Source organism: Octopus bimaculoides, chromosome 1 (genome assembly GCF_046866305.1).
Source record: "Octopus bimaculoides isolate indiv1 chromosome 1, ASM4686630v1, whole genome shotgun sequence".
Lineage (NCBI taxonomy): Eukaryota > Metazoa > Mollusca > Cephalopoda > Octopoda > Octopodidae > Octopus > Octopus bimaculoides.
Genome location: NC_142928.1, coordinates 124,346,462 through 124,362,330, shown reverse-complemented (window position 1 = coordinate 124,362,330; position 15,869 = coordinate 124,346,462). Strand labels below are relative to the sequence as shown.

At 34.6% G+C, this 15,869-nt stretch overlaps 1 protein-coding gene across 3 annotated transcripts in view; it reads right to left on the bottom strand.

Annotated features, from left to right (window-relative positions):
• Positions 1-15,869, bottom strand: part of LOC106881121 (neuronal acetylcholine receptor subunit alpha-10) — a 587,572-nt gene that overhangs the window by 103,354 nt on the left and 468,349 nt on the right. For all 3 annotated transcript variants that reach the window (XM_089357333.1, XM_089357344.1, XM_089357337.1), the window contains exon 5: positions 8,178-8,222. In XM_089357333.1, the coding sequence (XP_089213459.1) occupies positions 8,178-8,222 (45 nt within the window). The remainder of the gene's footprint in view (positions 1-8,177; positions 8,223-15,869) is intronic.

The window sequence follows — 15,869 nt, the reverse complement described above, 5'->3', positions numbered from 1 at the left end:
AATCCAGTTTGCATGCATCAGTATGGTAGCTACAACAACATAAGACAGAATATAAAGCCGGTGAGAGCGGAAGGAATGCAATATGTCCAAATTCTCACGAGACACTGAATATGATTTATGATTGTATGTGAGAGTGCTTAGTGTAGTTCGCATCTAATTAAAGATATGGTGTCACTTGAAAGATGTAAGAGTTGATCGGACATTGTCATTCGTCTCACTATTTGCATGCAATTAAAATATGTGTATTTTAAACACGTATCTCTTCAAATGTAGATTTAACCTACTAAGTCCCACAGTACTTAAATTTCTGAATATTACTTTTAAATTTTTACAGATGATTGAAAATAGGTTAAAATGAAAACATAATTATTAAAACTCCATTACTTCAAGTAGAAATGGAAATACTCGGTGTCCTATAAATAGGACACTGAGACAATGTGATATAGCTTATTTAATGTTCTCATTTAGTGTCCTATTTATAGGACGGTGGGACTTAATGGGTTAAATACACACCATTATACAAAAAAGGTAAGCTGTCTACAGATGATGGGATAATGAAACGGCAATGTTAGTCGTTCTATTTCTTATCCATCAATAGCTGTGTTAAATATGGAAACAGGTTCCAAAGGAAGTGCTCATAATTCAGATTTAATTACCATAAGCTTTCTAGTGCGAGCAATATAGGACGAATATTTAGGCAAAAACATGTCGAAACACACGTAGTCTTACACATGCAAACGCACACACTATCACACACGCACACTCACACACACACACACACACACACACACACACACACACACACACACACACACACACTTCTTGATTACGATAAAGGAATTTTAAAGTATAACTACTTTTTACTAACAGAATGTACTTGATACTCATGGCAGTGTCAAATATAGAAGCGTGAAGGATTATTCCTGAATTCCCACCTAAGGGTACTTTCCAATGGCCTTTATAGATAAGGAAATACATGTATCTATGTATGTATGTATGTATGTATGTATGTATGTATGTATGTATACATTTATGTGTGTATGTATGTATGTATGTATGTATGTTTGTTTGTTTGTTTAATTATTTATAATGCACACACACAGACACACACAGACAGACATATACACACACACACACACACACACACATATGTATGTATGTAGCTGTGTGCACTGTGTATGTATGCATGTATGTAGGAATATATATATGTATGAATGCGTGTTGTCACGCATTTTGGATGAGTTTATACTAAGAAAATGACAACACACAATTGAATTGAGAGAGAGCACAAGAAAAATATTTATACGTACATACACACACATCCAAACACTTAAGCATATATGTGCACTTACATGTGTATATATTTGCCTCTATGCGAGTCTGTGCGCACATATAAGGTGTGCGTGTTTGTGCATATATACATAAACATGCTCACACACATATACATATCTAGAACATTGGGCATGAAACCATTTCAGTTGAATGTGTGTGTGCGTGTGTGTGTATGTGTGAGTGTGTGTATTGCTTTTACATATTGATATTTCCAAACTTTTTTTAGCTTCATATATTTCTGTGTATAGGTCCGTATGTGCATGTATGATTAATGAAAGAGCAATCGAATTCTCTTATCTGCCAATGCTTGAATTGTGGAACTGCATATCACAATTTGGTGACTCACTCACAAACAATTCGTAAGATATCAGAATGTCAAACTGAAAAACACTTGAGGCGAATTTAATTGCTAGGCTACTAGGATACGCTTTCCTTAAAAGCCTCTAGCCCTGGGGTGTAGAACAGCATGCTATCATATCTATTTGCTATGAAGTCTTGACATATGCAGTAGAGTAGATGTCATATCCGTTTCACAAGACGAAAAAACAGCAATAGTGGAATGAATGGTAAATCATATAACGAAAGGAATTGAAATCATATAACGAATGATTTAATGAAAGCATATCACTTATCTTCATTCATGACATCGAAGCAAACTCCAAAATATATACAGAAGTTTTAATAGACACATACACGTTTATACATATACACGGCCTCAGGAACAGCTAGTGGCAAATGCAGACATATATGCTAGTATATTCCCCACCACACGCACACATACACACACACACCCACTCATATTTGTTAGGCGTATCTCAGCTAGACAAGTGAATGCACTTTTATATGATGTACGGGCGTATATTTGCATGTGTGTGAGTGTGTGTGTGTGTGTCTGTACATTTATACAAAACGGTAATAACATAATGGTAACATAGTACAGGACCGAAAACTTTATAGAATAAGAGTAGACACGAAGACGACAAATGTAAAGAAGGAGGAAGAGGAGGAGGAGGCGGGAGGAGGGATATTTTATGTAGTTGATGTTGATTAAGGTAGGTTAGGCAGGTGTTAATAGATGATGAAAATACTAATGACAGAATTCTATGAATTAGTTTTCACATAATAAATTGAATTTTTTTAAAGGGTTACATTTGTCCACATCTGACTGAAGACAGTGAAGGAGGAACTGTCAGATAAGGGTATCGTTTGGGATTTGAAGAATAAAGGGCTTGTGAACGTACTGGGTGCAGATATTTTGTAGTCCAGTGCTCTATGGTGTGGGGAGAGGAAGTAAAACTAAAGTTGTTTCACATTCCTAGTTGCCACTCGACGTTTATTGAAACTGTAGATCATGTTTGCCTTCAAAATTAATGAACATTACCTGGAGTCGAAAGAATGCTTTGCACACATAGGAGACAAGACAACGTCTCTTGGATTAGTCTCAGCGAAGTAACTGGTCAACGAACGGGGACAACATAATATACAAATGAATCAATACTTACTTGAAAGATATGACAGTAACTGTAGTTGTTGGGACTATAACTGAAGTATGGTTGCAAGTGTTTGTAAGTGCCTGTGTGACACTAAAATTGAATGTGTATATTGTTGAAAAGTATTAGTGTATAAAGTGGATTTTGTTAATAGGAGTTGTGCAGGTATGTTTGTGGTTGTTAAGAGTACGGAGGGAATGTAATATGAGGATTGCAAGTATACGTGACGGAAAATTGACACGTTGTAGGGTCCTAGTGAAATTCACCTTACAAATTTGAAAACTGTTTTCTTAAACTGGTGTTTCAGATTTTTCAGTAGTTGAGCTCCTGTGAGACCTTATTAAATACACACTAAGGAAATATATATGTTGTAAGTGATGCATGATGTGCAAAAGCAGATTTTTGGTGTTGAACCCTGGTAAAAAGCAAATATTCATTGAAGAAAGAAACAAAATAGATGTTTTGCATTTTCATAATTATTTAATTGTAATATAAAGAATAACCAATAGTAAGAGATTTATTTCGTTGATTTTTCTATAAGTTCAATCTCTAGCAAGACGGTGACAGGGTTAGGATGTTGTTTTTAGATTTACGGGGAAAATAGACAGATTTGGAATGCTGGTGCAATGCACCTTCAACACATTTCTCGCCCGAAAAACTGCAACTCAAGACTCAATACACGAAAACTCAAATTGCCACAAAATGTTTTGGGGTTGAGTTTTTCAGTTATTATTATTATTATTATTTTGTTCGGGTTGGCTTTCTTTCTACTTTACATATATAACCCTATTTGAGCAATTTAGAATGAATATAGTTTTATCAGATGCCCACCCCTCATTCCACTGTGTATCTGGAGCAGGAATAAATATTTTCTCTTCAGACTTTAGTCTCTACTCTCTGAATTCTGGAGCCCTTTTCATTTAACCCTAATTTTTTGCACTTCACGTATATATATGTATATGCATATGTATATGTATGTATGTATATGCACTGAATTAAACGATGAATGCTTTTTGACCGGTGTTAATATATGTCTGTATGATTTTAAATATGTTTCTTTCAGCTCCATAAGCAACTTACCTAAGTATTTATTTTTTATCTTCTCATTGATATGATATGCTTCTTCACTGTAATTTAGTATTCAAAGTCTGTTCATTTTCCTATTATTACCATAATTATATTCACATATTATCCATTACCCACTAAAACAACCTATAATCCCGGGGATGTAGCAATATTAATTATAAAATAATACTCAGTCTACAGTGATGATTCTAAAATATGACACTTAAAAACTTAATAGTATTTCGTCCTTTGTACCCCTCTGAAGAGAATTTGCCTAAGATAATGATTTTAATAATTAGTTTTTAATGTGTTAGGCTTAACTGAAACAGCTGTAAGAGGTCATGTTTGATTTTTGCAGATAATAAATTTGTATTAAATGCTGTCTGCATTTTCTTACTTTCTTTTGAATGTGTGTGTGTATATATATATATATATATATATATATATATATATATATATATATATATATGTATGTATGTATGTATGTATGTATGTATGTATAATATGTATGTCATTATTCAGTTTATTGCAAGATTTCTTGCCAATAGAGAAAGAACCGGTTTTTAACCTAGATCCAATGTCCTTTCATTGGAATTTCAACATCAACAACAGAGTATTTTTGTTTGTATATATGTGTATATGTATTTATATATGTATGCTTATATGCATGCATGTATGTATGTATGCATTTATGTATGTGCAGATTTGTATGTTTTATGCATGTATTCTCATGCATAGAGTTACATATCAAGACATGCTCATATATATTTAAATGATAAACTTCTGGAAAGTTTTACAAATTTTTACAATTTCCAGTGATGGATTGCATCTGTAGCCTTCGAATTACCTTTCTCATTTTCTGGTTTTGAGCAGCCTAATTTCTCAAAATTGGTATTTAGGCTGTGTTACATATCCTAGGGCCCTAGTAATTACAGGTATAAATCTGAACTTATAATCTGGATAGAGTAGCTGTAGGTTTCTCAATAGTTCAGCATAGGTGATATCTTTTTCACTCATCCGCTGGGCAGCCAATTTCCACAACTAATTTCCCAAATCATTATATCAGGTCTGTTGTGCTTACATTTTATTAAGGTACATTCCATTAGTATTCTTTTTCATTGTGAGTGGCTATGGCCTTTACCATATTGTTGATTTTATTTCCATGTCTTCAGGGATTATCCTTCCGGCGGATTTCATTATAGTGTGTCCTAGCTACACCGTCATGTCTCATCGGTAGATAATACCATGATGACATTTTCTGATAACTGTTTATGATGTGGATGTTATCTTCAGTGTGAACCCCACAGAGTCTGTTGCCACATTTTACGGATTTTCCCGCATCTCTATCCCTTTTGTACTTAGTTGATATTTCCTGTTCCTGGATTGCAAACACATACCCTTCAAAGTGAGAGGTAAATAATCCGACTATTCGTCCATGATAAACTGCTTTGATGATCGATGCTACTATCATCACTGAGTTTTCTACTAACATATCGATGTATAGTCTTCTGCTCATATAGACCCATCCTTTCATCTGATGATATATTGCGGTAGCGTCGTGCATGTATTCTAGGTAATCAAAGAGTGTTGCTTAAGGAGCTGCCTTCCAAGTCATATAATGTTATCCGCTTCATGTATACAAACTTGGTCAAGGGATGCACTTCGAGGCTTGGTGTTTAAAAGATGTTGACAAAATGATATGATGCAACGTTTAAAGGTATTTTGGACCGATGTTTAGCCTCTGCCGCCTTGTTTACTTTTTAGGTTGAGGCGTTCTACATAACTGTTTATTTGTAAATTATGTTTGCATGTTAGTATTTTTCGGGTTTTCACATCGGTGGCTCAGATCTCATAAAGCGTCCAGTCGAGCAGCCCAAACGTTGGTATGAGTACTGGCACTGCAAACAGTTTTTGGGCCACAGTTCTCTAGAATGCAGAGAGTTCTGAGGTTCAAATTTTCTTTTTTCGGCTGTAATATTCTTTAGTGACAAGTGTTTTGTTACAGGTGTCACTGTAAGATATATATACCTGCAACATACCTCGTCAGATACAGGGAAACAGTCAAATCCTTGACGGTGTTGCTACTAGTCTGGCTTATAGTTTTTCCCCTTTGCACAACCACATAACATTTATCCTGACCAAACTCCAACCCTACATCCTTTGAGAAAGTTGTAACTAGGTCAAGGATTTTTTTTCATCTCATGCATATTCTTTGCATAAATTTTTAAGTCATCTACAAACAAACAGTGTATAATTTTAGTATTTCTGTTTCCTTGTGAACCAGTGAGATACTCTTCAGACTTCCTTAACATGAACGACTAGGGGTTTACAGAAAGTATAAACATCACAGAGAGGCTGTCTCCCTGGAATATGCCTTTGCGATATTGTATTCTATCGGTGATAATATATTCACACTTTGTGTTTAATTTCAAGATGATGGCCCACGATGAAGTCAGGTCAGCTATGGCTTTGACTATTCCCACTAGAACTTTAGCAAGTTGAAGGACTTCTAGCATCCATGAATGGGAAAGAGAGTAAAATCTAGCCACATTGAAACTATGTGTGTATGTATGTATGTATGTATTTATGTATGTATGTAAATGCATGTATGTACGTATTTATGTATATTCATATATACAGAATGGCTAGTGGTATGACCAGGGATTTAAACAATTCAAAATACATTATTCATATATTGCTATTTCTTTAAAAAGGTGTGAAGAAGTTCATGTTAAAACATCTAAGTATGTGAACGGTCAGCAATCTGAAGAAGCAAGAATTTTCAAATCTTATGTCAATAAGGAAACTTTTCAATATTGATGTCCCAATATCTGTCATCATCTTAATAGTTGAGCTAACATATCTCTGGTAGAATACATATATACAAACATCAACAAAAAACATTTATAGCCAAAGGTAATTAACACAACAAAAAGAAAAATGAAGAGAAATGACTCAGAATGACCACTGGCAGGAATATGGACTACAAAGATGGTAAAGATCATATTAAAAACCATACCACAACATTTTTTAATTCTCCGTTATAATAGATTAAAAGACAAATGATTCAAGGAAACTTTAATATATTATAGGCACAAAGTCAATATTTCATTAGGTTTATGATGTGTTCAAAACTCAGAATCTGTAATGCCTCGATATACGAATTAATTCCTGGAGAACGTTTGTAAAGCGAAAACTCGTAAACAGGAAATAAAACTAGTAACAACTCGTAAACCCGGGAGTCTTGTAAAGCGGGTTCCGTAAAGTGAGAAATTACTGTATTTCGATATATTTTTATATGTAATCAATGATCAGGCAGACAATATCATGGAACTGCATGAGGTGTAACTAGTTTACCAGGTGGTTAAACCATTGGTGGGGATTCTTATCTAAGTGTATCGGGTAGTTCTCAGAAGTTGGAATAAGAAGAGATGAGGTGTAAATTTATGGGTGGAGATTGAAAAGATTGGTAGTTATGTGGTGGAAGTAACAGGTGAGAATGGAGGCAGTGCTAAGTGAGGTCAGGAACGATACTGTGCAAGAGGAAGAGGTAGAGAGACAGAGAGAGTGAGAGAGAGGAAATAGAGTGAGGGGAGACAGGGGAAAGGGAGGGAAGAGAGAGAGAGAAGGGAGAGGGCGAGAGAAAGAGAAGGGAGAGGGCGAGAGAGAGAAAGATGGATATGGCAATCAATTAGCGCTTTGTTCACAACTTGTAACACCACAAGTTAAATGGCCATTCATACATCAAAAGTTAATCGAACATTATCACGGCGACGTCCAAATTCAATGGACACACACACACACACACACACACACACACACACACACACACACACATATATATATATATATATATATACATATCCATACATATGACTGTATGTACCCATGTACGCATATATGTATATGCATGTGAATGTGTGTAATAATATACCAATTATCAATTCCCTTCTTCTGTAACAGCAACCAGTATATGGCTATTTGTAATTCATCTTTACAATAAAAACCTAAGTATTGTGGCATGCTGTGTCTTCCGAACTATGTCAGGGAATTAAACTACGATACAAGGTCTTCTGGCTTCAAACGCATGCTTCTTTATGTAAATATATATATTCGTATGTGTAAGTATGTGAATGCTTATATGCTTGTGTGTATGCGTATACTTGCACATGAGTTCAGGTGTGTGTCCATGTGGGTACGGATATGTATATGTGTATATGTGTGTATGAGTGTTATATGTGTATGTGTATATGAGTGTTTATGAGTGTATGTAAGTAAATGAATATTTACCTGATTGAGCCAGCAGTTTGTTGTAAGTATTTGGTTTCTCTCATCCTGAAAGAGAAAAAGAATAAAGTAACGATCAAACTTCAAACTGGAGACAGTATTATCGAAAAGCATAGAATACTATTTCATTATCTATATTTAAGAATATTTATGAAGAAAAGTGAATACAGTACATATGATGGAATGGATGCGAAAGTGAGAGAGAATCAAGAAAAATGAATTAGGAATATTAAGAGGAAAACAAAGGGAAGATGGAAGACAGAAAATACTTTGAAGCATAATCCAGATCTTATATTGCTGCGAGACAAATACGCACAGAAGATAGCCAAGGCTACGGATTTCCTTTAATATTGTAATAATTATATATTAGTAGAAATACAAACAGCGAAACATTATATTTTCTCTTGTTTGAAATACCACACTACGTATCCAACATGAAACTAATACAATAGTCAATTTTCGTTTGTTTTTACGCATGCACGTATTTTCAAAGTATACAAGGTTGCAAGCAGTCAGTAAATACCGATGTCTGTCTTGTGCCTATCTACCTTTCTCTCACTTGCACTAATGTCTCCCTTCCTCTCTGCCTCCCTACCTCCATTTTTACATCTATCTATCTATCTATCTATCTATCTATCTATCTATCTATCTATCTATCTATCTCTCTATCTACAGATATGTGTCCGAGAGCATGTGCGCATTTAACGATATATATATATATATATATATATATATATATATATATATATATATATATATCCGCATATGTACAAACATATATATGTATGTATATATATATATATATATATATATATATATATATATATATATATATATATATATTTATATTTATATATATATATATATATATATATATATATATATATATGTATATATATATATATATATATATATATATATATATATATATATATGTATATATATATATATATATATATATATATATATATATATATATATATATATATATATATATATATACATACATATATATACATGTATATGTATGTATGTGTGTATATATATATGCACACACATATATACATATGTATATCTATATATATAAGCACATATGCACTAAATACATTTATATGTGTGTGCATGTGTGTGTCTTTGTGTGTGCGTGTGTGTGTATGCCTCAGTGCAAAGTGTGCATATATGTATATCTTATATTTTACGCACTTATTTATGCAATATAACATGAAACCAAAGAGGCAGAAAACAAAGAAATAAGAGCGGATATAGGTATCATATTATTCACACATACAAAAATAGACACAAACACACACATGCGGAAACACACTCACACGCAAAAGCATGCGCATTCATGCACACACAGCATTGGTGTATACTTCAAAAGAAAAGTGTTAGTTATGCAGGTCACAGAACATCTATTGATTGCATCGGTGCAAGTCGTTATGATAAGAATATATATATCATTCTCTATTTGTATTTTGGAAATATACATTCAATCACGTATATTTGGCCTATAACCAATATATACGTCCATTGTGATCTGCATGAAAACGGAGGAAGCTCAACAGATTCCCGGTTGAAATGCTTTGTGCGTTTGATATATAGAACATTATGAGTTTTAAGTGTTGCTATTGGTCCGGTTGGTTTAGTCACCCAGGTTAATAATTTTTCATAATCATCTCGTATAATATTTGGTGAATTTTAAAGTCTTTTGTTTCAAATTTTACTGATGTAGTGTTCACTGCTTTTCCGATGGCATGCGTCTAATAAGGGATTCTGCCAGTAGCAAGGTACAGAGCAATTATGACAGCAACAGAGGATACATTTCGTGTGAGATTTGAGTTCTTTTGGTTTCTTCATAGGCTTTTATGTGTTCCACCAGTATAGTTTGTTAAAAGTTTAAAAACATACATACATGCCTAGTAACAAACATGCTAATAATGATATACACACATACGAATATTTATACATATATTTATGCACACCTATGTCTGTCTCGGTTTAAATGTTCTGGTCTTTTCTTTCTCACTCTCCCTCTCTATCTGTCTCTCTCCTCTCTCTCTCTCTCTCTCTCTCTCTCTCTCTCTCTCTCTCTCTCTCTCTCTCTATATATATATATATATATATATATATATATATATATATTAGACAAAATGAGATAATAAAGCCAAGGGTGTTTGAAGTTTTCAGGATATTTATAAGGAAAAAGATATAGATGTAGTCTCACAGCTGTTCCTGGGATATTATGGATATCCCTTCATCAGAGACGGTGTGAAATGGTTAAATAGAGGTAAATATTTCGAAATAAGGAAGTATTATGGAAAAGGAGGAGATAGGGAATAAAGAGGGAAATAAGAGAATGAAAGTAGAAATAAAATATATAAAGATATTGTAGTTGCAGTTCCATTATTCGAGTAAAGTGGTGTATAAAAGTGGTAAAAAAGTTTCCTGCCATGGTATGTAAGTTCTAATAGTAGCTAAATATGTAGCCGTGGATTCTGTGTTGCTCATTCAAAAGTGTTTTGTGGTGTGAATGAAAATTTTAGAATGTACTGGTAGTATTTGTGGATTGATAGGGGGGATATGTGTAGGATTAGAATAGGGAGATAGGTAAAAGAAAATGATATGCAAGCTAATACAAGACCCACATTAGACTCTTCACTCTTACTTAGTATTACCTGTCACTCTTTGGGTTTTCTAGATAATATTACCTCTCATTGCAATACTAGTGATCTCAGAAACCTGTACTTCGAAACTTTCATCGTATTGCATTGTAGGAAACCAAAACACAACAGTTGTTGGTGTACAATCAAAGGTTTTGAATGAACAGATAAAGGGTTTTGAAATAAGTATTGGAACTGAACTCTTCGAGTTAATATTTACTACAGATCCAATATAATCACGCATGTATTCATCTGTTTTGCTTGTCCATATGTATATCATTCTCTAGAGTGTATGAATCTCCTCATTTCTCATGAATGCATAAACGGAATAACTGCTGAGTAGTTCAGGTACTATTAGCGATGTACGTGTTGCTCTCAATGCTGTTATGCACGTTTCTCGAGATAATAGTGTGTTTCAGTACAATTGTTCCTATGGCAACTTGAACATCCAGTCAGCTGTACTTTAATGTATTAACTGCAAAAAAAAAAAAGGTTACCTACGAAAAACCTTCAACAAGCATAGATTGATCGAAGTACTTTATGTGCCAGAGTATATATTGATATATTTTCTACTTGAAAATATAATTTAGAATCATATATGTGGTTCATCTTATCAAACAAAATGTTCTATACATTTCGTGTTACATCTGTATCACACCATATGTTCATATACACTCCACCCATAAACGGTTAGTCGCTTTACATTATATAAAGTAATCTTGCGGTAATTAAACCAGTAAGATGTGATTTTAGTGAGATTTATCACGATATCTCTAGCAGATCGATTAAATCAAGAGAAAGCTCCTCGTAGCTCGATTTTCGTTCTCAGGCCACACCAATGGTTTACTGTTTCCATTCATCCGGTCAATCGTTTGACCATCATCTACTGCCCGATTCATTCAGGACAGCACTACTCCTAACATTTTCACAGATTAATAGACATCCGACATATTTTCGTAATTGACATTACATCACACACGAATCTAAAATCATCAAATACTCAGTTAATAACACACACACACACACACGCATATATGTATGTATATATATGCTTTCGGTGAAAATGATAAACTTGCTTTCTATCTATCACTTACAGAGATTATACGCAATATCCCCCATGATGACAAAGTTGTGATTTTGGGTGATTTTAATGTTTGCGTTGGTGCAGATCGGGAGTCTTGGGGTGTCCTAGGAAAGCATGAGGTTGGGAGTTCCAACAGTAATGGTTTGCTAGTGTTACAAATGTGTGTAGAAATGAATTTGTGTGTCATGAATACAATGTTTCGACTAAAGAATAAGTATAAAACGACATGGAGGCACCCTGGTTCTAAGAAATGGCATCTTATAGATTACTTCCTCACCAGGAAACAAGATACTAGGGACTTTGTTATTGTACGAGTGATGCGTGGTGCAGAGTGTGTCCCAAGGTGAATTTTGTTGTCAAGCCTACGGTTAGAGCAAATAATATCAAATTATTACTTAAACGGATTGATGTGAATAAACTTAAGATTCCATCAGTACACATTGAGTTTGTGAGTGTGATAAATAATTTGTCCTGTGATGGAAGCTGGAAGTCATTCAAATAAAGAGTGTACTAGATTTATAGTAACATTGTTGGCTTAGTTGTAAAAAAATACCAAGGTTGGTTTGATGATAATGATGAAGAAGATATTCTTATCTTAGAGGAGAAGAGGAAGGCATTTAAAATGTTGCAGAATGTTGATATGTCAACGAACAGGAGAATGGCTACATATTTCAAGACTACAAAAGCAACAGTACAGAGGAAGCTACGAATGATGCAGGAAAATTGGTGCAGCGACAGATGTGATGAAATCCAAGAAGCTTCAAATGCTAACAATTCCAAACTTTTTTACTCTCTCTTGAAAAATGTTTGTGGACCAGTTTCATCAAAAGTTGCGCCACTTCGGAGAAAAAATGGCACAGAATTATTAACAAATCCTAAAGATATTGCTGGGAGATGGAAATAACATTTTGATGAGTTGCTCAATAGACCCACTGAAGTTGATCTCTCTTTTCTTGATAATATAGCCGAGAGACCAATAAAACATCTTATAGCAGAAGTTCCAAACCTGGCTGAAATAAATGCAGCAATCAGGAAATTCAACAATGGAAAAGCCCCTGGTATGAATGGACTTGGTGCAGAGATATATAAATATGGTGGTGGTCATCTTTGTGCAATGTTGACGAATGTGATTCAGAGGGTTTGGCGAAGTGAAGCGATTCCTCCGGATTAGCGTGATGCAACTATGGAAATACTATATACATTTAAAGGTGGAAAGGATGTCTGTGATAATTATCGCGACATCTATCTGTTAACTGTTGCTGGAAAGGTCCTCTGTAGGGTAATGCCGGATAGATTGCTTCTGCACATTGCTGATCAAGTTCTACCAGAATCGCAATGTGGGTTTAGGGATGGTAGGAGTACTATGGATATGATATTTTCGGCGAAACAGTTGCAAGAGAAGTGCATCGAACAGGATATGAACTTATACCAGGTTTTCCTTGACCTAACAAAGCGTTTGATTTTACCAATCGAATTTCACTTTGGGAGATTCTAAAAAAGTTAGGATGCCCTGAAACAATTGTGAGAATGCTTAGACAATTTCATGACAAGATGGAATTGAGAGATAAAATTACAGGTACCTTATCAGATCCAATTTCTCTAGAAAATGGTGTAAAGCAAGGTGATATTCCTGCTCCTACACTGTTTGCTGTATATTTCGCAATAGTCTTTCAAATAGCTTTTAAAGATTGCCGTAAAGGGGTGTATTTTAAGATATAGGACAACAGGAAAACTGTTTAATCTCAAAAAACGAATGGTCTGCATTGTCACCTTGTTGAGTTTCTGTATGCAGATGATTGTGACCTGTTGGCACATTCTCAGAAAGTTATGCAGCACATGGTGAATGCGATTTCTGCAGCATGTGCAGCATTGGGTCTAACAATCAATCGAAAAAAACTGTTATAATATAACAGCCCGTTCCCTCCAAGATGCATGCGGAACCTTTTATAACTGTGAATGGTCAAAGGTTGGAGACTGTACGTAGATTTATTTATTTAGGAAGTAACTTGAGCACTGCTGGTCTTGAAACTTCATACAGAATCAGCAGGGCTAGTAATGCTTTTGGCTAGCTTGATAGGCGTCTATGGAAACAACGGTTAGCATGATAAGCGTCCATGGAAACAACATAATATATCTTCACATATTAAAGGTAAGGTATATAACACATGCGTCTTCCCATCTTTGCTATATGGACGTGTCTACCATTGTTTACCGCATGGGTTGTTTACCGTAGGCAGGTAAGGCAATTGGAACGATTTCATCAATACTGTCTGAGAAACATTTTGGCGATGAACTGGAAAATGGGCATTAATAATGTGGAGGTGCATGAGAGGAGTGGCAGTAGAAGTATAGAGCCAATGATTTTGCAAACACGTCTGAGGTGGGGGGACATTTAGTAAGGATGAGTGATGAGCGACTACCCCAGCAGCTATTATATGGTGAGCCGAAAGATGGCAGGAGGCCAGCGCATAAGCCTAAACTAAGGTTTAAAAATGCTCTAACACAGACAGGAATTGCTGCTGATAATTGGGAAAGGAAGGCACAAGACCGTGTTGGATGGAGGAAGAAAGTGCATAATGGTTGTTCATGTTTTGAGAGAGAGAGAGAGAGAGAGAGAGAGAGAGAGAGAGAGAGAGAGAGAGAGAGAGAGAGTGAAGCATGAGAGAATTAGGGGTGGGGCTTAGAAGGGGGGACCTGTGGAAAGTGCGAGAGTGTCGCTTTTTATGTGTGTAATTTGTGGGCGGAGGTGTTTGAGTCGTGCAGGCCTGGTGAGCCATCAAAATTCTCATAGAAATCGACCCATGATAAACAATGATGTGGCTATTAAAATTCATAACAGAACGTGTGTAAAATGTGGAAGGGTGTGACTCTCAGTTGGAGGTCTAAAAATACATGTTAAGAGAGTAAATATGGTGACACCTGTTTCTCCAGCCAGCACAGTTGTCTAGCATGTAATAAAATGTGTAAAAGCTTGGCCGGGCTAAAAAGTCATATAAGGGTATCACGTGGCAACAATCATGAATTATTTCAGTAAGTCTTCTTGGTAATTGCTTTTCTCGTGTAACGAGGATGCAACTCTGAGGTATATATATATATATATATATATATATATATATATATATATATATACATAATCTTGTTAAACGTTGGGAAGAAGTTGTACACAGCAAGGGTGAATACATTATTGATTAATTAGTTATTTTTTATTAAATCTATATGTCTGTGTGTATGCATATGACATTACGTCTAGAAAAATACTCTCTATCTAAATAGCCATTCAGAAACCATTTGGGAACTAAGGTAGTGCATGATTCTAAAGTAATTCAAAAATGTCATAGTAAGAGTTAATGTGTATTAAGGAAAATTAATTGCACGCATTTTAGATTAAAAAATAATTGTGCATTTGGAGTAACTTATTGTGTTAACCTTTTTGTTAATATTTAAATCTTAAATAATCTAAAGAGCGGCTCTGTTCGGTATCATACCAATAGGAAATATATCGCCTTCCTTAAAAGCATGCAGTCCACTTTTACTAATATCTAATATTATTGAAATTTAATTTCATGAGCACTGTTTAAGACAAAAAAAATAGTAATTGTAAATGAATTACGCTAATTACTAATTAAGTTTAATTTAGAAATCTAAAATCGTGAATAACAGAAATACAGACGCAATTTTCTTTTTTCTTTAAAGAACAGATTATTATGTCTCAAATAATGTGGCTGTGTTAACAGTGAAATTTGTGGAAAATATAACATATAATTAAATCTGGCAACCTATATATAATATGTAATTATGTTATATTGGAGTTCAATGGTAACGGTTTAAGTTCATGCAGAAATATCAAAGATACACATACTCCTACACACAAGTGTAAGTGTGCACGCATGTATGCATATGTTTATGCATGTTGGTATATATACATACACTGTGCGAGTGTGTGAGTGTATC